At 37.3% G+C, this 24,027-nt stretch overlaps 1 protein-coding gene across 1 annotated transcript in view; it reads left to right on the top strand.

Moving 5' to 3' along the window:
* Positions 1–24,027, top strand: part of LOC150096293 (glyoxylate reductase/hydroxypyruvate reductase-like) — a 198,138-nt gene that overhangs the window by 21,191 nt on the left and 152,920 nt on the right. Inside the window, exon 2 of the mRNA XM_090409117.1 lies at positions 13,894–14,064. Within this exon, the coding sequence (XP_090265243.1) occupies positions 13,894–14,064 (171 nt within the window). The remainder of the gene's footprint in view (positions 1–13,893; positions 14,065–24,027) is intronic.

The following is a 24,027-nucleotide window of genomic DNA, read 5'->3' as shown; positions in this document are numbered from 1 at the left end:
GCCAGGTAGTGTGCCTTATGGATGCAGAATCACCTTGCGCTAAGAATATTCTAGGCATAGATGATCGGTATGCAGACTCCATGAGGACCAACCTAAGCTGACAGGTATTTTAGCTTTAACATAGAGAGAAAAAAAAAATGTTTGGAAGGAAAGGAATCCATGAATTGAAAGGACAAGTATGAGGAATCCTTCAGTTTGTTATAGTAAACCTTTAATCAAGTAATGTGTGAGAGGAAGGTAATTGTAACTTAAGCATCGTAGATCTTCTTAAAGTTTTGAGACTCTATCTAAAATTAAGACAGAACTATGATATTTTAATCGTAGTCAGTGAGCAATATGTGCTATGTATTATAATTGTACTTGTGTTGATTGCTACCTATGTTTAAGAGCTGTAGAGATGTCTAATCCAGACAGCTTGATTAACACCTAAAAGTTATTATTGGTTTTATAATCTAAGAATGCGAGCTTTGAATCTTTGAACATAATGTTTTTGTAGTATTAATTACTGCGTGATGTATATTGATTAATTTTACTTTGTAATCTAGTAGTATAGTGATAATTGAAAGTTCTTTATTCTGTATGATGATCATTATGTTAAATAAACCTTTTGCTCTTATTAATTTGGTTGCCTGTGTCTAAGAATCCGATGCACCACTCATAAATTATTTGGATCTAAGCGGGAAATAATTGTTAATTAACACCATGACTGCAAACATGGTTGGTTATAGAAGGTGTTGATAATTGATAACTAAGTATAGAAATAGATTAGATTAACCACGTGCATATCTGAAGGTTCACTTCTTGACTTACAAGTTTTTCCAATCTAAAGGTTCTGGGTGGCGCAGCGGAACAAATAAATTTTCCAAGAACTTTAAGAGAAGTTAACTTCCGAAGCTTTGTTATCAAGGAGTTGGCTTAACCTTGACATTATAGGCGCTGCTGAGATAGGACAAATTATTCAAAAGATAGTTAAGTAAAGGAGTTAAACCATATTAAGTAAATATTACCTACTAGAACGACACGCTATAACAGTACTCTATATACTCCAGGCACTGATAGAGGAGGGAGCTGATCTTTGGTGGAACGGATAAGGCCTGGACACATTAGACTGCTTCCTCAGTCACCTCAATAGTCTACATCCAAGAATCCAGTTTACGATGGAAAAGGAAAATAACAATAGTTTATCCTTCCTAGACCTAGACACCTTAGTAACATGCCTTCCTAATGGAACCTTTCTTTCTCTGTATATAGAAAACCTACTCATACAGGCAGATACATTCACAAACTCTCCCACCACCACCCTTCTCAGCAATATGGCATTATTAAAACTCTAACCGATAGAGCCCACAATCTTTGTTCTAGTGAAACTGCCCTTTCAACTAAACTCAAACACATACATAGCTTTCCTTTCCAATGGCTACAGTGATTATAGAATTAAAAAAATAATCAAGTCCTTCCCCATTCTTAGACCATCTCTTCAGAAGGACTTCAGAAATACCATCACCATACCTTACATCCATGACACATCAGAAAAAATAGCCAGATCGTTAAAAAAGTACAACCTTCATACAGCTTTTAAGCCCCATCATAAACTTGCTAGCCTTATCCGTTCAACCAAAGATCAGCTCCCTCCTTTCTCAGTGTCTGGAGTATATAGAGTACCTTGTTCCTGTAAACTGGCTTACTTCAGACAGGCAGGCAGATCAGCAACCAACCGGTTAATGAACAAAAGTCAAACATCTGCAATCATGATTATGGTCAATCTGGCCTTGCAGACCATGGTTTGGATACAACCCACAGGATCTCCTGGAAAAAAATCAGCATGCTCCACCATAGTAAATTCAAAAAAGAAAGACTGTTCTTTGAATCTGCATCTGCACTCAGGAATCAACCTAATTTAAACAAATACAGTTGTATAAAACTTCCCAAAATTTGTGGAACATTAATTATCAGAGATCCCTCTTACATCCTAGGCCACCTGCAAACCTCATAGAGGGCACACCACCTAGATAGAACTTCATTTTCACTCACTGTTGTATTGTATTTGTGTGTGTTGTTACAAAAACATTTTTTGTAATCCTTGAAGATGTCTCTGTGACTGAAACAAAATTTTGGGAGCATTAAAATTAGTTTTAATCCTTTCTCAGTGCTGATAATATTCCATTAAACTTCCAACATGAATTCTTCACAGCACTTAAGCCTCGACACAAAGGTTTCATAAAACTTTCCACATTTGAAGAGGGTACAAACATTGTAAGTGTCTGGATACAATGAGTGGGTTTCTTCAGAGCTGATGTTTTCAGTGTTTAGCTGTTCCAGCTTCAGTCTGTGTGCTTCCTTGAAGACTTTCATTGATGGACTTTATGACCACTCTTGGGAAAACAAGAATGATGGTTGTTCTACTGGATTTTTCTGGATTTTTTGTTCCTTTTTGTTCAGTAAAAAATCCATATATTGGGTGATTAGTCCTTAATGCTTCATCTGATGGGATTACACCCAATGTTTCCTGGAGTGCACCATCTGGAAGGTATGACTTGCTTAACAAATTCATTTTTTATTTCAAAAAAGTTTCGTTTTCAAATTTAATTTCATGTCATCTATTTCATAGCTTAACACTACTACTACTACTACCCGAAATACAACTAGATCTAATTTAATGGCATTTTTTAGTATCTCCCTTGTGGTAATACTATCCTTTACTTCATTTGAGTATTTTTCTAGATGTGGATCTCATTAATCAACTAAGTCAGCGATACTGTTAATTCCTTTTTATGTTACTCAAATGTGGTATTATCACCTTGAGTTCCACTATTTTATTAGCATTTGATTCACTTAACATCTTAAGAACTTCCAGTTTATTCATTCTTCTGTTGTACGCTATCACTTTCTACTTTCTCTTACTCTTGCCATCTATTAGCAATTTAACTTTATTGTTTTAACTCTTCATTATTATTATTATTCAGGCCTCCATAGAGTCAAAAGACTCATCGTGGGAGGTCCTTCCTAAGAAACACAAAGTCTATCAAGACTGGAGGTTCCCCCCTAAGAAACACAAAGTCTATCATACCACTCCTTAAACTCTTTGACCGTTTTCGCTCTCACCACTCCATCAGGCAATGCATTCCATGGTTCAACCACCCTCCATGCAAAGAAACCACTCCTCACCTTCTTGCTCACAATTTCCTTTCATAACTTCCAGGGATGACCTCTTGTCATCAGTCCTTCCTGCTGTTCAACCAAGCGAAAGAACTCCTCAGTGTCAACCCTGTAACCACCTCTCAACAGTTTAAAAGTCTCAATCATATCACCTCTCCTTCTTCTATCCACCAAACTCTGCAGTCCACATTCCCTCAGCCGATCCTCATAACTATCTTTGTACAGTCCTGAAACCATCTTTGTTATCCGCCTTTGTACCCTTCCACAGTTAATTTAACCACTTCAAATCCTGGGGACCAAATCTGAGAACAATAGTCCAAGTATGGTCTGATCAGGGTCTTATACAACAGAATGATAACTGTTTTATCTCTGCAGGTCAGCATACTTCTCATTATTACAGGAATCCTCTGTGTTACCTTCACCACCTTTGCAATATGTCCCCTAAATTTCAGGTTTCTATCAATCATCAATCCCAGATCTCTTGTCTCCCCTACTTCCTCCAGTATAACTCCTCCCATAGAGTATACAGTGTCCTATCGATGTTTCCCAAACCTCAAGACCTTACATTTTGCTGCATTAAACCGACACCCCCATTCATATGCCCATCTATCTAGCTTATTCAAATCCTTTTGCAGGGCTGCCGTATCTGCACTATTTCTAATAATCCTTCCCAGCTTCACATCATCTGCAAACAACTGAACATCCCCTTGCAATCCACTGACAATGTCATTGATATAAAGGTTAAACAATATAGGTCCCAGTACTGAGCCCTGTGGGATCCCACTTGTAAACCTCTGCTTTCTTGAAACTGCCCCCCCCCCCCCGTACACAACTCTCTGATACCTATCGGACAGCCAATCCTGAATCCAGTTGACCAATCTGACATCCAGATCCATGTGCTGCAACTTAAATATCAGCTTATCATCTGGCACCCTGTCATATGCCTTCGCTAAGTCTAAGAAAATGGTAGTATATGCCTTTCCATCATCTAATGCTCTTGTAACTTTATCATAAAAGGCTAGCATATTGCTAAAACAATAGCGCCTCTTCACAAATCCATGTTGACTCTCACAGATAACATTACCCTCATCTGCCTAATGCTGTATAAGGTCTTTCACTACTTTCTCCAAGATCTTACTGACTACTGATGACACACAAACTGGTCTATAATTAGACACTTCCAGTCTGCTACCGCCCTTATGCAATGGCACTATCTTACCTACCTTCCATTCAATGGGCACCTTTCCTGCAGCCAGACCTTCATTGAAAAGCCAGATCAAATTCACTGTCACTTCCCTAGCACATTCTCTCAAAACTCATGGTGAAATACCATCAAGTCCCACAGCTTTATTGACATCCAGAGTACTCAGTATTTGAAACACACTCTCCTCCTGTACCTCTAAACCTCAAACCTACCCTATCCCTCTAGCATTAAAACTGACTCCTTCTGGATGAAATACTCCAATAAAGTGTTCATTGAACAATTCAACTATGTCCTCCGTGTTAAACTGTGAATGAAACTATGTTGTGTATTTTGTTTTGTTTTTATTCACATTTAACATTGCTTATTATATATTAATCATGACTTGTATAAAAGTTATTTATTACTCCTTATTTATGAATTATTATTTAAGTATTTATTCTGAACTTAATCAGCTATTAATTTATTAAACAATAATATGTGTATAATTTATTATAACTTATATATATTGTAACGTGAATATTATTATAATTATCTGTATACGAAATGAAAGAGTTGATTAAGTAGTTCTAATATTCTATTTATTGTGTTTTTATTAACTCAATGTAGTGGTATAGCCTTATATAACATTAACGAAAATGTTTATGTTTATTTGTTGTCATGGAAACGCATGAAGTAAACGAGAATTTCATTGAAAAGCCAGATCAAATTCACTGTCACTTCCCTAGCACATTCTCTCAAAACTCATGGTGAAATACCATCAAGTCCCACAGCTTTATTGACATCCAGAGTACTCAGTATTTGAAACACACTCTCCTCCTGTACCTCTAAACCTCAAACCTACCCTATCCCTCTAGCATTAAAACTGACTCCTTCTGGATGAAATACTCCAATAAAGTGTTCATTGAACAATTCAACTATGTCCTCCGTGTTAAACTGTGAATGAAACTATGTTGTGTATTTTGTTTTGTTTTTATTCACATTTAACATTGCTTATTATATATTAATCATGACTTGTATAAAAGTTATTTATTACTCCTTATTTATGAATTATTATTTAAGTATTTATTCTGAACTTAATCAGCTATTAATTTATTAAACAATAATATGTGTATAATTTATTATAACTTATATATATTGTAACGTGAATATTATTATAATTATCTGTATACGAAATGAAAGAGTTGATTAAGTAGTTCTAATATTCTATTTATTGTGTTTTTATTAACTCAATGTAGTGGTATAGCCTTATATAACATTAACGAAAATGTTTACGTTTATTTGTTGTCATGGAAACGCATGAAGTAAACGAGCGCGAGTGGAACAGAGCGTGAGCTTGGAGGAGAGAATAAAAAAATAAAAGGTAACAAGGAGAGAGGTGGAGACGGAATTTATGAAGTGAAAGGAAGCAAGGGTATAAACTAGAGAAGTGGAAGTAAATGAAAGATTCTCAAGGGCCGAAGTTAAAGGGGATAATATTTATAAGCGAGCAAGGACGAAGTGAATCTTATAGTTAGCTGAAGGTGATGTCAGCAGTAATAATAAAAAGAAATTATTATTATTATTATTATTATTAAAACAAGACCTCATGGAGTCAAAGACTCATCTAGGAGGTCCTTTTATCTCACACACATCTCATCATACCGGGTCTTAACATTCAAACTCCTTGCAGACACCACACTCTCAGGTAAGGCATTCCAATCATTCACAACTCTGCACGAAAAAAACCTGCCTCTCACTCCCCTACTCACACCCTCTTTATACAGTTTCCAGGTATGACCTCTGGTTCTCCCCTGATCTCCCACTATTCTCTGTAGAACTTCTCCACCATTGATCCTATAACAACCCCTTACCAACTTGTAGGTCTCTATCATATCTCCCCTCTTCCTTCTCTCCACTAGACTCTGCAAATTACATCTTTTCAATCTTTCCTCATACTCGACATTCCAGAGGTCAGAAACTACCTTAGTCAGTCGCCTTTGCACCCTTTCCAACATCTCTTCATCCTTCTGAAAACCAGGTGACCAAATCTGGGCACAATAGTCCATGTGTGGCCTAATCAAAGCCTTATACAATGGAACAAGAATCTCCCTACTTCTACACGTCAGTGTCTTCCTCGTCATTCCCAGAAGTCTTTGTGTTGTCTTCACAATTTTGGCGATGTGTCCCCTAAATTTTAGATCCTTATCCACTATCACTCCCAGATCTCTTATTTCCTCTACTTCCAACAATATATTCTCACCAAGCATAAATTCTTCATCCCATCTTTGTTTTCCAAATTTTAAAACCTTACATTTTGCAACATTGAACTCGCATCCCCATTTGCTTGCCCAATCACTCAATTTATTCAAGTCTTCTTCCAAGGCCACAACATCTTCACTACTCTTTATGGTTCGTCCCAACTTTGCATCATCTACAAACAACTGAATATCTCCATCCAAATCTTCTGCAATATCATTAATATACAAGTTAAATAGTAATGGCCCTAAAACAGATCCCTGAGGCACTCCACTAGTGACTTTCCTTTTCCTGGATATTGCACCCCCATACACAACTTGTTGATACCTATCAGATAGCCAGTCTCCAATCCAATGCACTAATCTAATATCCAACCCCATCTGCTCTAGTTTGACTGTCAACTTATCATGAGGTACTCTATCAAAAGCTTTTGCAAAATCCAAGTATATTACTGTGTATCCTTCTCCTCTGTCCAAGGAAGCAGTCACTTTATTGTAATAAGTAAGTAGATTACTAAAACACGACCTCCCTTTAGCAAATCCATGCTGTCCATCAAAGATTATACCATTGTTGTCAACCCAACTCTGGATCCTAGTTCTCACAAGCTTCTCCAACAACTTAACCACAACACCTGACACACAGATAGGCCTATAGTTTGATGCTTGAGTACGATCACCTCCTTTATGAAGTGGCACAATCTTGCCCTCCTTCCACTCTTTAGGGACTTGACCAAGTGCAAGACTCTTATTAAAAAAATATGTCAAGGCAGGTGTCAACACTCTGGCACATTCCTTCAGAATACGCGGTGATATATTATCAAGTCCCACAGCCTTATTTACATCTAGTTTACTCAACTCCCCAAACACCTCTTGCTCACTTACAGTCAGTCTCTCCTCCCCATCATCAACTGCTCTTAATCTTTCCATGAAGTCACATTCACAAGATTGAAAGATCTTTATGAACTGCTCATTAAGTATCTCCACCACGCATTCTGCAACAGCTGTCTTTATATCATTTCCTCCAATCAATGTCATCCTTCCATAATCATTCTTTCTTTTGCTGGCTACATATCGAAAGAACTCCCTAGGATTCTTTTTAGCTTCATTAGCTAACTGCTGTTCATACCTCTCTTTAGCTACTCTCACCAACCAAGTCACTCTCCTTGCCTGGTCTTTGTAGAACTCATGAAATTGGTTACTTCCACTTCTCTTATGCTGCCTCCACAATGCCCTTTTTCTCTTTATTGCATGCTTAATCTCTTTATTCATCCATCTCACACCTAAATTATTTAACCTTCTCACCCGTGGTATACATTTAGACATTGCATCCACTAAATATTTTTTGAAAATCCCCCAAGCTGCATTGATCTCTTTTCCAGCTAACTCCTCATTCCATGCTACACCTGCAAGCTGTCTCCTGAGCTCTTCATAATCACCCCCCCTTGTAGTTCCACATATACCCTTTTTTCACAGGGGTCCTTGCACTGCTGGCAACCACCCAAGTAATCACCTCATGGTCACTTTCACCAATTGGTGGATGATTTGATACCTCATTGATAATTACATCCTCCGATGAGATGACCAAATCCAAGACCCTTAATCCTCTTGTGCCCTCTGTTATATACTGTCTGAGGTAGTTATCCCTCAAAAACTCAAGAAACTCATTTTCTTTACTTCCAGTTGCTATCTCTTCATTCCAGTCTATATTGCCATAATTAAAATCACCCATAATGATCACCCTTTTCTTATTTGTTTGGCTTATTTGACTATACATTTCACTATCACCACCATCCACATTACCAGGTCTATAACAACATCCCACCAAGTATTTGATTCTATTCACCTCTATCTCACACCATACTGCCTCAAAACCACTGGCCCCATTTCCCTCTTGCATCTCTACCTTGTATGGACATAACTCTTTCTCTATCATCAATAGCACTCCCCCTCCCTTTTTACCCCTTCTATCCTCACGAAACACATCATACCTTTCCATCTCTATTCCTGTCAGGATGTCATCCTCATCTAACCATGTCTCACTTATTCCGACAATCTCTGGGTGCACAGATGCAATTAGTGCAACCATTTCATCTGCCTTGTTTCTTATACTTCTAGCATTGGTATACAAACACAACAACTCATTTCTGGATCTACAGCTAGTTCCACTGATACCACTCACTCGATGTGATCTCTCCATGCTGGACTGGGGCCATTTCCCTTTCTGCTTCTGCATTTTAGAACCCTTTGCAATTCCATCTGTTTCCTTTTGATCCCTGATCATCCCATTACTTTCCTGCCTACACATTCTCTCACCTCCTCTTGGAGCATCCACCTTTCTCACGCTGTGTATCCCTGTCCACCCTGAGCCTCGCCGTTTCCCTGCTCCTCGTGCACACCCATTCTCTCATTTTCTATACTCATACCACTCACTTCCACATTCATTTCCACTCCTTCAATCTCTCCTGTTTTACTCTCCTGCTCTTCCACATCACTCCCCTCTTGATCTGATTCATTCTCTCTATTCACTTCTCTACCTTCCAGCAGCAGTCTCTCCAAGCGACTCACACCATAACCACTCAAATGCAGTCCATCGCTCCCATACAGCTCACTTCGTCCCTCAAACTCATTCCACACATTAACAAACTGTACTCCCATCTCCTCACACATTTCAGCCAGAATATCATTCATAATCCTTGCTCTCTGCCTCATTTCACCACAATCATACCTAGGCAACACACTGACCACCCTTCCTGTCACACTATTCTCCTTTATCTTTCCAAGCAGTCTCCTGACATTCATTTTGACATGCTCTTTGTTCTCTCTCAAATCATTCGTACCAATTAATACAATTAACTCTTTTGCTCGTTCCCGCCTCATATTCAATGCCTCAATCACTCTACTCATTTTACCACCTGGAAAACATACCTTGTGCATTTTATCCTCTAGCACACCTTTAATAATGGAGTCGCCATACAATGCCACTCGCTCATCTTTTGTTATCTCTTTCATGCCATCATGATTTATTTTAATACTTTTGACCTGAATTCTCTTAATTTCATTCCGCATCCATTTCATTTCTTGCTTCATCCAATCCAATTCACCTTCTGAACCTCGCGACACATTCACTCTATCATTAAATCTTTCTAACTCTCGATCCCCTCTTCTCACTTTCCCTCTCATTCATCCTTCTTTGTTTCCGTACTTTCGGTCCAACATACGTCCAACTTTCACTATCATTCTTCTCACTCTCACATATCTTTCTTTGTTTCCGTACTTTCGGACTAACATGCGTCCAACTTTCGATATAATTCTTCTCACTTTTACTGTCATTCATCTTTCTTTGGTTCAGTACTTTCGTTCCAACATGCGTCCAACTTTCGCCATCAGTCATTCTTTTTTCACTATCATTCATTCTTTCGATTTTTTTTACTTGCGATTTCTGCACCACGCCATTTCTACTTTCATTCGTTCTCTCAATTTCGTTTCTTTCCGCCTCACTTTCGTCCCTTTTAACATCCGTTACGGTTGTCAAATCGCTCTTTTTCATTTTTCCTGATTTTTTAACATTTTTTCGCCTGTCTTTCTCGCCATCCTCTTTCAAACGTGCACTCCCAACATAATCGGTACTAGCACTTTCTGTCATCAACTTCATATTCGCATTCATCAATTCCTCGTTCAGGTCACATTTCGCACACACCCTTCTTCCATCCGCACTAAACATCCACAAATCATTTACGTAGTCGAAGGAATACATATAACAGACCTCACACTTAACGAACCGACTGAAATCCAAATTAAAATCCTGGAATGACAATGCCGCCGCCATTTTTTTTTTTTTTTCTCTGCAGGTTACTAGGTCTAATATTAACGTTTTCGTATTTAGTTTAAGCAAGAAAAAAAAAACCCACACTAATAATATCGGTAGCGTACAACGTTTCTGCCGTAATCGGATAATGCCGTAATCGGATAATATAAAAAGCTGGACGTTCAGTGAAGAATTCTGAATAAACCCAGTTGGTCTAGAATTGCGACTTATTTCTAAATTGCCCTAAGGAGAACTGCACAGTGTTTAATTGGTTAATGAGTGGTAACAAGGATAATTAAAGTACCCTACAGTTGATGTCTAGAGTTCTGAAGCGCGATTAATAGTGTTTTAGTTATAACTGTGGATATGTCTTATAGATGTGTTCTTAAGTGAAATAAATATATTTCAAAAGTATACTCGCAACGTAATTGATGTACTAGGAACTATTTCTGGTAAGGACTATCATATTGAATTATTTCAATGTATGAAGAATTGAGTGTCAATTACGCTACGTTTAAGCTAACTTTAACTGTGGAAATTCTTCGAAATTGAGAATTGAAGATAAGAATTGCTTGAGAGATATTTACAGCTATTAGTGCCTGCGATAATTTTAAGCTTATAGCATAGCTGAGAAATGTGTGGAAACTGATTAGATAGGAAGTTCTATTATGTTTAATTAAGTGTAGGAACTTTGTGACTCAGAAACTGAGAAAGTGTATGTGAAGGTTTGGAAGATTGAACTAACGTGATTGACTTGACCTAATGTTTAACTTGATTCTATTGTTTAAAATTAGAAATAGAATTTATCTATGTGTTATATAGCCTATATTAAATGTTTCATTTTGTTAATCTAATTATTGTGTTTGCCTGAATTCCTTTTTATTGCACCCTTCACAAAAATTCGAATCTTGCGGGAATCCCAAGTGGAAAACAAATACTTCGGCCAGAATGAATGAGGAGACTGCTAACTAACTTTGAATTGATCCTGCTATTTTATATAGACTTATCTAAGGATAGAGTGGTACAGTATAATAGAAATTTCTCTACCCTTGGATTGGTGATCATTTTACAATTAGTTGTGTTTTATTTTATGAAAGTGACTTATAACAAGATGGCGGATTCGAACATGAAGAGAACGTCACGACAAATGGCGCAGTCAACAGGATGTGATTTAATCGATAAGAAGTAATTTCACAACTATAAGTTAAGAGATTGAATTTAGCTTTGTAATAATAATCGTGGAATTACTCCCTGAAATTTTAGAAAGTAAATTAAATAAATCACAATGAACTGGTTATAATCTGGAATCAGGCAAAGATAAAAGTTTGTTTTAAAATAGAAAGATTGTATTATTTAAATTAGTAATTCATTAATCACTATGGCTGTTACATCAAGTTCTGAAATGAATGATAGTGAATTCTTTTGTACGGTGAACCCACAACAGGTCTTTCCCCAATTTTCAGGTGAAGAATCAGATGATGTACTATTTTTTTTTTACTTATGCTGAAAAACTTAGAGAAATAGCAAACTGGACTGATTTTCAACTACTAGTTCTAATCAGAAGTAAATTGATAGGTAAAGCAAAAACATTCTTATATTCTTCTCCAATACTTCGGGAAACTTTAGAATACAAGAAATTTAAGGATGAACTAATTTCTAGGTTTTCCCATACTAAGTGCTACATTCGAACCCCTATAGAGCTCCACGAATGCATGCAAGATGACAAGGAAGATGTGACTAATTATTTTAACAGATTGGTGAACATTGCTAAATCTATGAAGGTGTCCCCTACAGAAAAACCTCACTTAGATTGGATTGTGTTTTTCAACAATTTCGACTGGGATTGCATAAAAATTTAAGAGAGGTCATTTACAAAAAAAAAGGCTGTCAGTTTAGAAGCATGTTATAGTCTGGCCAAAGAAAGAGAGAAAATATTGGAGGAAATGCAACAAATATACTCCATGAGACAATCACTTATGCAGGACTGTAATGATTAACTTACACCTTTACCAATTTTTGAATACCTTTCAAACTGTAAAAAAAAGGAAGGAGATTAAGAATGAGGAAGTCAATGTAGATAACTCTATCACCTTGACTAACAAACCAGGTTCACTAGACTACAATTCCCATAGAATGCAAAGTGTGACGATGGCCAAGGAGAATGGTAAGTTACCTTTAACTCTTGTACAAGGTCTGATTGGAAAGATTCCATGCAATATTCTTTTAGATACTGGAGCCCATATATCAGTTATTTCTAACTCCATGGTGAATAAACTTGTTGATGATTTTTCTGATAACATCACCCTAATTCAGAAACCAGTAAAAATCACGGGAATTGCTAAGATTGAACTGATTGCTACAAGAAAAATAAATGCCGAAATTTCCATACCTTATGTATATTATTTCTGGGAAACCTTGTTTTCCAGTAGAGTTCTCACATGATCTCATTATCCTTCCAGAAGTTGCTGACACAAATGACCAGATCATACTAGGACTTGATTTCCTAGAGAAAAATAAATTCATGTGTGACTTTGCCTCTGAAACCATTGCCTTGTGTGTCGTGAGTTATCAATCAATGTACAATGAAGACAATAAAAAGGAACTATATAACAAGATGGCGGATTCGAACATGAAGAGAACGTCATGACAAATGGCGCAGTCGACGGGATTCGAACCTGTGCGGGGAAACCCCAATGGATTTCGATATGTTTAAAATTGACTCCTTCTGGATGAAATACTCCAATAAAGTGTTCATTGAACAATTCCACTATGTCCTCTGCATCAGTCACTCTATTCCCATTTTTATCCCACAATATCATTCTTCCACAGTCATTTCTCCTCCTACTGGCCACATATCTAAAAAAATTCCCTAGGATTTTCCTTGGATCTTAGGGCCAATCTCCTCTCATATTGCAGTTTCGTCTTCCTTACCATACTAGTAACTCTTCTGGCCTGTGTCTTATACTCTTCATGCATCTTCTCTTCACCTGTCTCCTTATATCTCTTCCATAGCCTCTTTTTCACATGCAGTTCCTGTTTAATATTTTTTGTCATCCACCTTACTCCAAATTGTGTCCTCCTGTTCACTCGTGGTATACATCTTACCATTGCTGCTGCTAACAAATATTCTTTCATAATTTTCCACGCACTAATGATATCCTGGCCTTCCAATTCCTCCCTCCATGAAACTTCCCCAAGTTAACGTCCACATACGTTCCCGTCTTTTTGATACTCCTGCATGTCTATTCATTTTCCAAGTCAAAACCATATGGTCACTTTCTCCAACTGGTGAGAGAGATGTCATCTCAGTTAATATCAACTCTTCTGATACTATAACTAAATCCAAAACTCTTGAACCTCTTGTTCCCTCTATTACATGTTGCCTATCATCTATCATACCATCTATCTTTAAACAATAAGTTTGGATGTTTTTTTGTGAATAATTTGAATTATTGAACTACTTTGAGCAATTAAAAAAAAATTGTATTTTTTAGGTTTCATAATTTGGTACTTAGACGACAGTTTCTACAAAGATCTTTTCCACTCTGTTTATATCAGTATTCTGGATCTTATGTTTTAAATATGATGCACACAGGTCAGCCTTCATCAGTACTTGTAACAAATAATAGCATTCCAAAGGAAGCTTTGGAACTATTGAAACAAAGGTGAGTTATTATATTTTGTTTATCTATTTTTATTTGTCAATTGACATGAAAGCCCAAATAGTTCTTGCTTATTATGCTGAAGATGTCAATGTATGAATAAACATTGATTTTGGTTATATAGGCATTCTATATAACTGATGTTTGCAATTTATTTTAAAAAAAAAAGTTCATTAGTTGAAATATTTAAGAAAATTTTTTTCAGTTTTAACTGTGTTCAGAAACTTGCTGGGATTGAGGATTGTTTATTGCACAGTACTGGGGCCATTGGTGTATCTGGGTTTTTGGTGCCCTTGGCAAATTCATAGCTATGCATCTTTTATAGTGTGATAATTTTGATAATTGGTGATATAAGTAATTTGATCATTGTGTTGAGATGAAACATAAATGGTATAATTGATTATAATGTATTTACATATGTATATAAAATAAATAAACTTCTCTTACTTATTTAATATAAAAAGAAGCATTTCTACAGGAGGATATTAATACACAAAACCATAGAGATTGATATAGATTATTTCGTAGGCATTTCCATGGTGTCAATGACCCATCTTAGAAGACTCACTCTAGTGTGGTTCACACAATACCTATCATACCTCACCTTAAACTCATTCACAGATGAAGTATCGCAACTTCCTCTGGCATTCTGATACTGATGAACCTGATTCAGTCTGATACTGTTTTCTTTACCCCCCCCCCCCTTTGACCATATCCAATGCTCTGAGCTGACATTTCAGTTTGTCATGATCACCTTCTTTGTAATTAATTCCATATATATATACTATTCCTCAACAGAAAATTCCGTATGTTTGGTAATCTCCCAGGTCAAGACCACATGATTGCTTTTCCTGTGCAGAGGCAGGGTGGCTGCACAATTGCTATTTTTTCTGATGCATCACCAATCCAGTACTTTCAAGCTTCATGTTTCTTTATGTATCTTAAACAGCACACAGAAAGTTATAAAACAGGAATATAATTAAAATTATTAAAGTACATTAAGGTTCTTGTTTTAGCAGTAATGAAATTTGTGATAATTCCATTGAGGTCTATTTGGCTAACCATTTCATGTTGAAAGGAGATTGGATATGATGATTGGGTTTGTCTCAATGGATCTTCAAATTTTAATAAATTTTTAACTTGCTAAAACTCCTTTGTGTCATTTCTGCAGTTGTTGGCATTGTAAGAAATATTTAATGAGAGCTTTTATAATATTTGAGTAAACTGGGCTGCTTAAGGGTCAAAGCAGTGTAACTGAGAGGAGACCTCCATATAGCCTTTAAAGGAATTGCAGGGCTTCAGACCTAATGTAAAGTCCTCACCTTCTTGTGGTGCACCCTGTTTAGGTATCTACCTGGATACTGAATGAACAAAGATGGGCTGGCAATTTTGGATTTAGCTGACCAAATTGTATTCATATTGGCTTAAATCACAAATAAAATGATGGTACAACAATACAGAATTTCATGCTAGCTGGGACATCACCCAGTTAAACAAGGCCCCTCTCGTTTTTGCCAGGGAATCAGGGCGAACAGCAAAAAGTCACCTACTGGAAAAAATCCTGAAACACTTCCCAACTCAATATCACCAGAGACCAAGATCAGTACTGTCAACATAAGAAGCCTGAATGGCAAAGAAATGGTGCTGGCTGAGGAATTGGATAAGAACCAGATCGATATAATAGGACTGAAACAAAAAAGGCAAAAACTGGTGAGATCTTAATAAGCAATAAATACAAAATGTTATATTCAGGTAATAACAATCAGGGAAAAGAAGTAGCAGCTATATTATTCAACACAAAATATGAGGCTAATCTTCTTGAATTGCAGGCAATATCAAGTAGATTTATGTGGGCAAATTTCAGAACAGGGAACTGGAAAATGAGATTTATTTGTGCCTATGGTCCCACAGAAGGTTCTACTAAGATACAAATGCAGGAATTTTTTGAGGCTTTAGAGAAAGCAAATGATAGAATGAAAAAGGAAAAGTTGGTCCTTGTTAAATAACAGAGTAGGAAATGATTGTCAGGCATACAAAAATATTTTGGGAAAATTCGGGGAAAAGAGCATTGATAGTAATAATGGCAAATACCTGTTGGTGCAGGACACTAGACTATACAGAGGATTTGAAATTGGAAGTGATCACCATTTAGTCTTGAGCAGGATAAAATTGAATTTCATATTGAAAAGAAGAACATGTAAGAAAGTTTCAAAGCGAATAAAAGTTGAGCAGCTCTCAGATGTGAATTGTAGACTAAAATACACAAATATTATTCAAGAAAAAAATGAAGGAGTTTGAGAACAGGAACCAAACCTTGGAGATTCAGCGGCAATCCCAGAAGAAAACAATGATTGATTGAGCCTGAGAGGAGGAATGTGGCGAGGTTGTCTGCAAGGATAAAAAAATCAGAACTTCATGATGGACACAGGAAGTTAAAGAGGCAGTGAAGGAAAAGAAGAAAGCATAATAATAAAGAAAATTCCTGGCAAATAAGTCATTTTGTGCTCTTAGAGAATACAGAAGAAAATGTAAGCAAACTTTACACTGTGTTAAACTAGCTAAACAAAGGTCATGGAAAGAGTTTGGTAAAAACATAGAAAGTAAATATCAGGAATGTGACAAAATATTCTGGAGGCTGTTGAAAAAGCTCAGAAATTGAGGAAAGAATGCTGTAAAAAAAATTAGAAATAATAAAGGTGACATGAAAACTGAAGAAAAAGATATACTTGATGTATGGAATATTTACTTCAAAAAAATTCTAAATGAAATAAGCAGTGACAGCACAGTGGTAAAAAATACCTTACACACATGCAATCAGGAATACTTGAAGGAAAAAGCCATGAAAAGCCTAAAATGAGGGAAGGCAGCTGTAGTAGATGACATTCGACCAGAAATGCTCAAGTATAGAGCTATAAAAGTCTTGCAGTGGCTGCATTGCATAGTTCAGAAGGCATGGACAGAGGGACAATGTCCAGATGATTAGAGTAGAGCCCTCATAGTACCCATATATAAAAAAGGGAATTAAAACTGAATGTGAGAATTACAGAGGGATTTCCCTACCAAGTGTTCCTAGTAAGATTTATGCAAGTATACTTAAGAAATGTTTGAGAAGAATTGTGGAAGAAAAGCTTGGTGAAGAACAAGCTGGATTCAGGCCATATAGAGGCTGTCAGGATCAGATTTTCACTTTGCGATAAAAAGTTGAGAATTCATGGGAATATAACGAAGATTTGTATTTAAATTTTGTAGACTTGCAAAAGGCATATGAGAAGGTGCCAAGAGAAAAGCTATTCAAAATGCTACAGTTATATGTAGTGGTGCACACAGAAGGGGGGGGGCAAGGCCCCCCAAAGAAAAAGGAAGAAACACTAGAAAAGTTTCCAAAAATCTTTTCCTAATTAATAAAAGTCATTTTTTTTATTTGTTGTGTCATGTCTTCTATTTCTATACTACTTATGAATTAGTGATCATTGCAGATGCTCGGTGATAGGTTAGGTCGTATGCAATGCATAGTGTGTATTCTCAAAGCGTCTACTCAACTCCCCCCCCCAAGATTAATCCCTGAGTGCACTATGGTGTCAATGGGGCATTATATCAAGTAATACTTATTCTTTATTTGAATTGTAAGTCAGCAGTTAGATTTGAATGAAGTACAGGAAGATGGTTTAATGTTAAATCTGGTGTGAGACAAGGATGTACATTATCTATATGGATCACATTATGAAGGAATGTGGTATTAAACATGATATCTAAATAGTAGATGTTAATACGTGTGTTGAGGCTTAAGTGCTGTGAAGAATTCATGTTAGAGGTTTAATGGAATATAACTACCATGGGTTCCCCCCTCTCACCCCCTCTTGCCAATTATTACATTGAAAATTTTGAAAAACGAGCCATTCACTCTTCCCCTCTAAAAGCTTCTGTCTGGCTAAGATATGTAGATGATGTGTTCTCTATTTGGCCTCATGGCCCAGACACATTAGATTCCTTCCTCAGTCACCTCAATAGTCTACATCCAAGAATCCAGTTTACGATGCAAAATGAAAATAACAATAGTTTACCCTTCCTAGACACCTTAGTAACACGTCTTCCTAATGGTAACTTTTAATTCTCTGTGTATAGAAAACCTACTCATCCAGGCAGATACATTCATAAACTCTCCCACCACCACCCCTCCCAGTAATATGGCATTATTAAAACTCTGACCAATAGGGCCCACAATCTTTTCCAGTAAAACTGCCCTTTCAACCGAACTCAAACACATACACAACACTTTCCTTTCCAATTGCTATAATGACTACAGAATTAAAAAAATACTCAAGTCCTTCCCCATTCCCCGACCATCTCTTCAGGAGGACTTCAGAAATGCCATCACCATTCCTTACATCTGTGGTACTTCAGAAAAAAATAGCCAGATCATTAAAAAAGTACAACCTCCATACATCTTTTAAGATCCACCGTAAACTTGCTACCCTTATCCGCTCCACTAAAGACAAGCTCCCTCCTCTTTCAGCGCCTGGTGTATATATTGTACCTTGTTCCTGTAAACTTGCCTACTTCGGACACACACAGGAAGGTCAGCATCTATCCGTTAGAAGAACATAGTTCTTACATCTGCAAACACGATTATGGTCAGTCTGGCCTTGCAGACCATGTTTTGGATATATCCCACAAGATCTGCTGGAAAAAAATTACCATGCTCCACCATAGTAAATTCAAAAAAGAAAGACTATTCTGTGAATCTGCATCTGCACATAGGAATCAACCTAATTTAAACAAATACAGTTGCATTAAACTTCTCCAAATTTGGGAAACTTTAATTATCAGAGATCCCCTCTTTGCATCCCAGGCCACCTGCAAATGCCTATAGAGGGCACAGCACCTAGATAGGACTTTAGTTTCACTTTGTATTGTATTTGTCTGTGTGTTGTTACAAAAAGTTTTTGTAATCCCTGAAGATGTCTCTGTGACGGAGCAAAATATTGGAAGTATTAAAATTAGTTTTAATCCTTTCTCAGTGCTGTTAATATTCCATTAAACCTCTAACACGAGTAGATGTTAATCTGAGCTCTTTATTTCATGCAGATCATGTTATACTTTTAAACAAATCCAGTACAAGTCTGCAAGATTCCCTGATTAAATTGAATAACTCTTGTAGTAAATTTGGAATGAAAAGCAGCAATAACAAGACAAAGACAATAGACAGACATTGAAAATATCAACTGCATCGTGAGTGGAGAACCTATAGAACAAGTAAAACATTTCAGCTACTTAGGCACAATTTTTATAGAAGGTAAATTATATATGGAAATAGACAACAGGATCGACAAAGCTGGTATAGTAGGAAGTCAACTGAATAAATTTATATGGAATAAGAGAGAAATTAGTCAAAACACTAAATTAGCTGTATACGAGATAGTGTTCAAACCAATTTTAACTTATGGACCTGAGGGCATGAACAGATGGCAGGCATCAATGGCAATATCATATTAAAAACTAGGATATTGGGCAAGAAATTGAGATTTTCACCATCCAAGAATGCATTAGCAAAGCTAATCCCAGCTGGAATGTCACTTAAACAGAATGGTAAAGGAAACATTAGCAAAACAAGTGTTCCCTGCCAGGTTGGCAGGAAAAAGACCCAGAGGAAGACCAAGATATAGGTGACTTGATACAGTAAAACGTGCCTTAGAAGATAGAAATATAAGATCTGATGATGCTGGAGTCTTGACAGATAACAGATTGATTTGGAGGAAAATTGTTGATAGGAAGTTAGTAATGATGTAAGTTCTTTGTGTAGTACTATCATAATATCTTGTACACCTCTTGAGGGTGCATGACAAGAATTTGATGATGATGATGGGTATTTGATCATCATCAAATTCCTGCCATGTACCCTCAAGGGGGTATACAGGATATGATAGTACTACATGAAAAATTCACATCATTACTGACTTCCTACCTACAATTTTCCTCCAAATAAGTCTGTTACCTGTCAAGACTCCAACATTATCAGATCTTATATTTCTATATACTATGACACTTTTTACCATATCAGTCCACCTATATATGGGTCTTTTTCCTGCAAACCTAGCAGAGAACACTTGTTTTGCTAAAGTTTCCTCTCCCATTCTTAAGTGATCATACCACCAAAGCTTAGCTCTGCTAATGCATTTGTGAATGCTGACAATGTCAAGTTCTTTCCTAATATCCTCGTTTTTAATATGATATTGCCATTGATGCCATCTTTTCACGCCTCTAATCTTTCTCAGGACTCTCATTATCTGTGTTCTGTAGTCTTTGGTCCAGTGTTTTATTTCTTCTGAACCAGTTCTCAGATCCATAAGTTAAAATTGGTTTGAACACTGTCTTGTATACAGCTAATTTAATGGTTTGACTAATTTCTCTCTTATTCCATATAAATTTATTCAGTTGACTTCCTACCATACCAGCTTTGTTGATTCTGTTGTCTATTTCCATATTTATAGAATGTTGTGTATTTATGTTTTCATCATCATCATCATCATCAAATTCCTGACATGTACCTTCAAGGGGTGTACAGGATATGATAGTACCACATGAAAAATTTACATCATTACTAACTTCCTATCTACAATTTTCCTCTAAATCAGTCTGTTACTTGTCAAGACTCCAACATTATCAGATCTTGTATTTCTATCGTCTAAGGCACTTTGTACCATATCAATCCACCTATATCTTGGTCTTCCTCTAGGTCGTTTTGCTGCCAACCTGGCAGAGAACGCTTGTTTTGCTAATCTTTCCTTGCCCATTCTGTTTAAGTGACCATACCACCTGAGATTATACAACCTGGATGCGTTAGCATTCCTGGATACTGACAGTCAAGTTCTTTCCTAATATTCTTGTTTTTAATATGATATTGCCATTGATGCCATCTGTTCATGCCTCTAATCTTTCTCACGACTCTCATATCTACATTCTCTAGTCTTTGGTCAAGATTTTTACTTCTCACCCAGCTCTCAGATCCATAAGTTAAAACTGGTTTTAACACTGTCTTGTATACAGCTAATTTAGTGTTCCGACTAATTTCTCTCTTATTCCATATGAATTCATTCAATTGACTTCCTACCATACCAGCTTTGTTGATTCTGTTGTCTATTTCCATATTTAATTTACCATCTTCACTAAAAATCATGCCTAAGTAGCTGAAATGTTTTTCTTTTTCCACAGGTTTCCCGTTCACAACACAGTTGACATTTTCAACAATTCCGCCTACTTTCATTGTCTTTGTCTTTTTAATGCTGACCTTCATACCATATCTATTACAACAGTTAATCAATTTTGTCAGGGAATCTTGCAAACTTGAAACGTATTTATTTAGAAGTATAACATCGTCCGCATAAAGCAAAGAGCTGACATTAACAATAGCTGATGAGCTTCAGCCAAGGAGTATAGAAGTGGAACTGCAGGATGGGGAAAAAAGCACATTTGAGGCTGTTTGGTGTGAGATACAATCTAGCAGAACAAAATATACAATTGGGTGCTGCTATAGACCGGGTGATGGAGTGGATGGTGGGAATAGTATGCATAAGCAAATAGAAGAAATGAGTGGAAGGAGGGTAATTATTATGGGTGATTTCAATTATGGTAACATTGACTGGAAAGAGGAGAGGGCACATGGGAGGAAGGAATTGGATTTTATGCAGTTATTAAGGGACAACTATCTACGGCAACATGTATTGGAAAATACCAGGGGGCAGAGAGTGCTGGACCTAGTAATTGCAACTGAGAATGTAGCTGTAACGAACATGACCATGTTGCCACCAATTGGTGAGAGTGACCATAAGGTCATGACTTGGGAGGTGGCTAAAGGAGTCGAATTTACAATTAAGACAGGGTACATGTGGAATTACCGGGCTGGTAAGTATGACAAGCTTAGGTGTGTGCTTGGCTCAATGCAATGGCATGTAAAACTGCAAGGGCTGGATGTTGATAGTGCATGGGAGGTGGTTAAGAACTGTTTGCAGGAGGCAATGGTTGACTGTATACCAAGAGTCCGAATAATAAATCAGGTAGGGGTTAAATGGATGAATAACACTATTAAGCTTGAGCTGCAAAAAAAGAAACAATTGTGGAGGGAATTTAAGGAGAAGGGTGACCATCAGGTGCATGAACAGTATAAAGCTCAGGCCAGGATGGTAACAAGGTTGGTAAGAAAAGCAAAAGCAGATTACGAAAGGAAATTGGCCATGCAGGCTAAAGAGAATCCCAAACAGTTTTTTCAATATGTTGCAAGTAAAAGGAAAAATGCTCATGGTAGAATGATCTTAAAAAATGCTGAGGGTAAGGAGGTAACTGAATCAGTCGATGTTGTGGAATTACTGAGCGAGCACTTTGCAAGAGTATATCATCCAGGTGGTGACTTTGCGGAAATGGAAGAACCAACAGCTTATACTGGAATTGTGATGAATGAGGTAGAGGTAACTAGTCTATTACAGAACCTCAATGTCAATACATCTGTGGGATTGGATGGTATACCAGCTCGTGTCGTACGTGAAGCGGCCAAAGAATTGTCAGTGCCCTTGACCATTTTGTTTAATTTGAGCCTCAGGACTGGGTCAGTCCCAAGGGGGTGGAAAGAGGGGAAAATAGTTCCACTGCACAAAGGTGGTTCCAAGGCTGCTGTTGAAAATTACCGGCCAATCAGCATAACAGGAATCATTATCAAGGTCTTAGAGAAAATAGTCAAGAGGAAAATACAAGATTGGATAGAAGAAAATGGGATACTGTATCGGGGACAGCATGGTTTTGTGAAGGGTAGGTCATGCCTCAGTAACTTGCTCACGTATTATAACACAGTGACGGCTGAACTGGATAAGGGTAATGGGTTTACAGTGATTCTGCTGGACCTTGCTAAGGCCTTTGACAGGATACCACATGGAATTCTAATCAGTAAATTGCAGCATATGGGAATGGACATAGGGTTGGTGAGATGGATAGGAGGGTGGTTGATGGAGAGATATCAGAGAGTGGTTTACTCAGGAGTAGAGTCCACAAGACGGCCTGTGACTAGTGGTGTACCACAAGGATCTGTTCTTGGACCACTACTGTTTAATTTGTTCATAAATGATATAGGAAAGGATCTGAGAGGAACAGTTCATTTGTTTGCGGATGATGCGAAGTTGGGTAGGGCAATAGTGAATGCAGATGACGTCAAAATTTTGCAGGATGATTTGGATAGATTGGAGGTCTGGGCTAGGGAGAATGGATGTCAATTTAATGTGGCAAAATGTAAGGTTATGCATTTTGGGGTGAAAAGATTGGAGGCAGTTTACTGCATTGGTGGAACCGTGCTCCAGGAAATTGATGAGGCACGAGATTTAGGAGTGTTGGTTTATAAGGAATTGAAATTTAGGGGACACATTGCAAAAGTGGCCAAATCAGCTCATCAAATCACTTGGTTGCTGAAGAATACGTTGACAAGCAGAGACAAGCAGGTTATTGTTCCTCTGTATCGAGCCTTGATAAGACCTCATCTCGACTACTGTGCTCAGATTTGGTCACCTAGGTTTCTTCTTGATGGGGAGGAGGTGGAGAGGATTCAGAGGCGAGTGACCAAGATGATAGCTGGTCTGTGGAATGAACCATATGAGAACAGGTTGAAGATTTGTGGGTTGCAAAAATTGGTTGATAGGCAGAGGAGGGGAGATATGATTGAGACATTCAAATTACTGAAGGGTTTCTATAAAATTAATTCAGAAGATATTTTTGAGAACAGGGCTGGTTGTGGGAGGACTAGGGGACATCCATGGAAACTGGGCAAAAGTGTGGTTAGTAAAGGTGTTAGAGCTGGGTTCTTTACTTTTAGAGTAGTGAATGAGTGGAATGCGCTCCCTGAGTCTGTGGTGGATGCTGTGACAGTGAATGAGTTTAAGGCGAGGTATGATAGATACTGTATGAATGTCGAATAGTTGTGATGAAAATGAT

This window comes from Typopeltis vanoorti, chromosome 19 (assembly GCF_054136105.1).
Source record: "Typopeltis vanoorti isolate ZY-2024b chromosome 19, IOZ_Tvanoo_1.0, whole genome shotgun sequence".
Classification (NCBI taxonomy): domain Eukaryota; kingdom Metazoa; phylum Arthropoda; class Arachnida; order Uropygi; family Thelyphonidae; genus Typopeltis; species Typopeltis vanoorti.
Note: the sequence above shows the minus strand (reverse complement) of the source record. Positions and strands in the feature narration are given on the sequence as shown.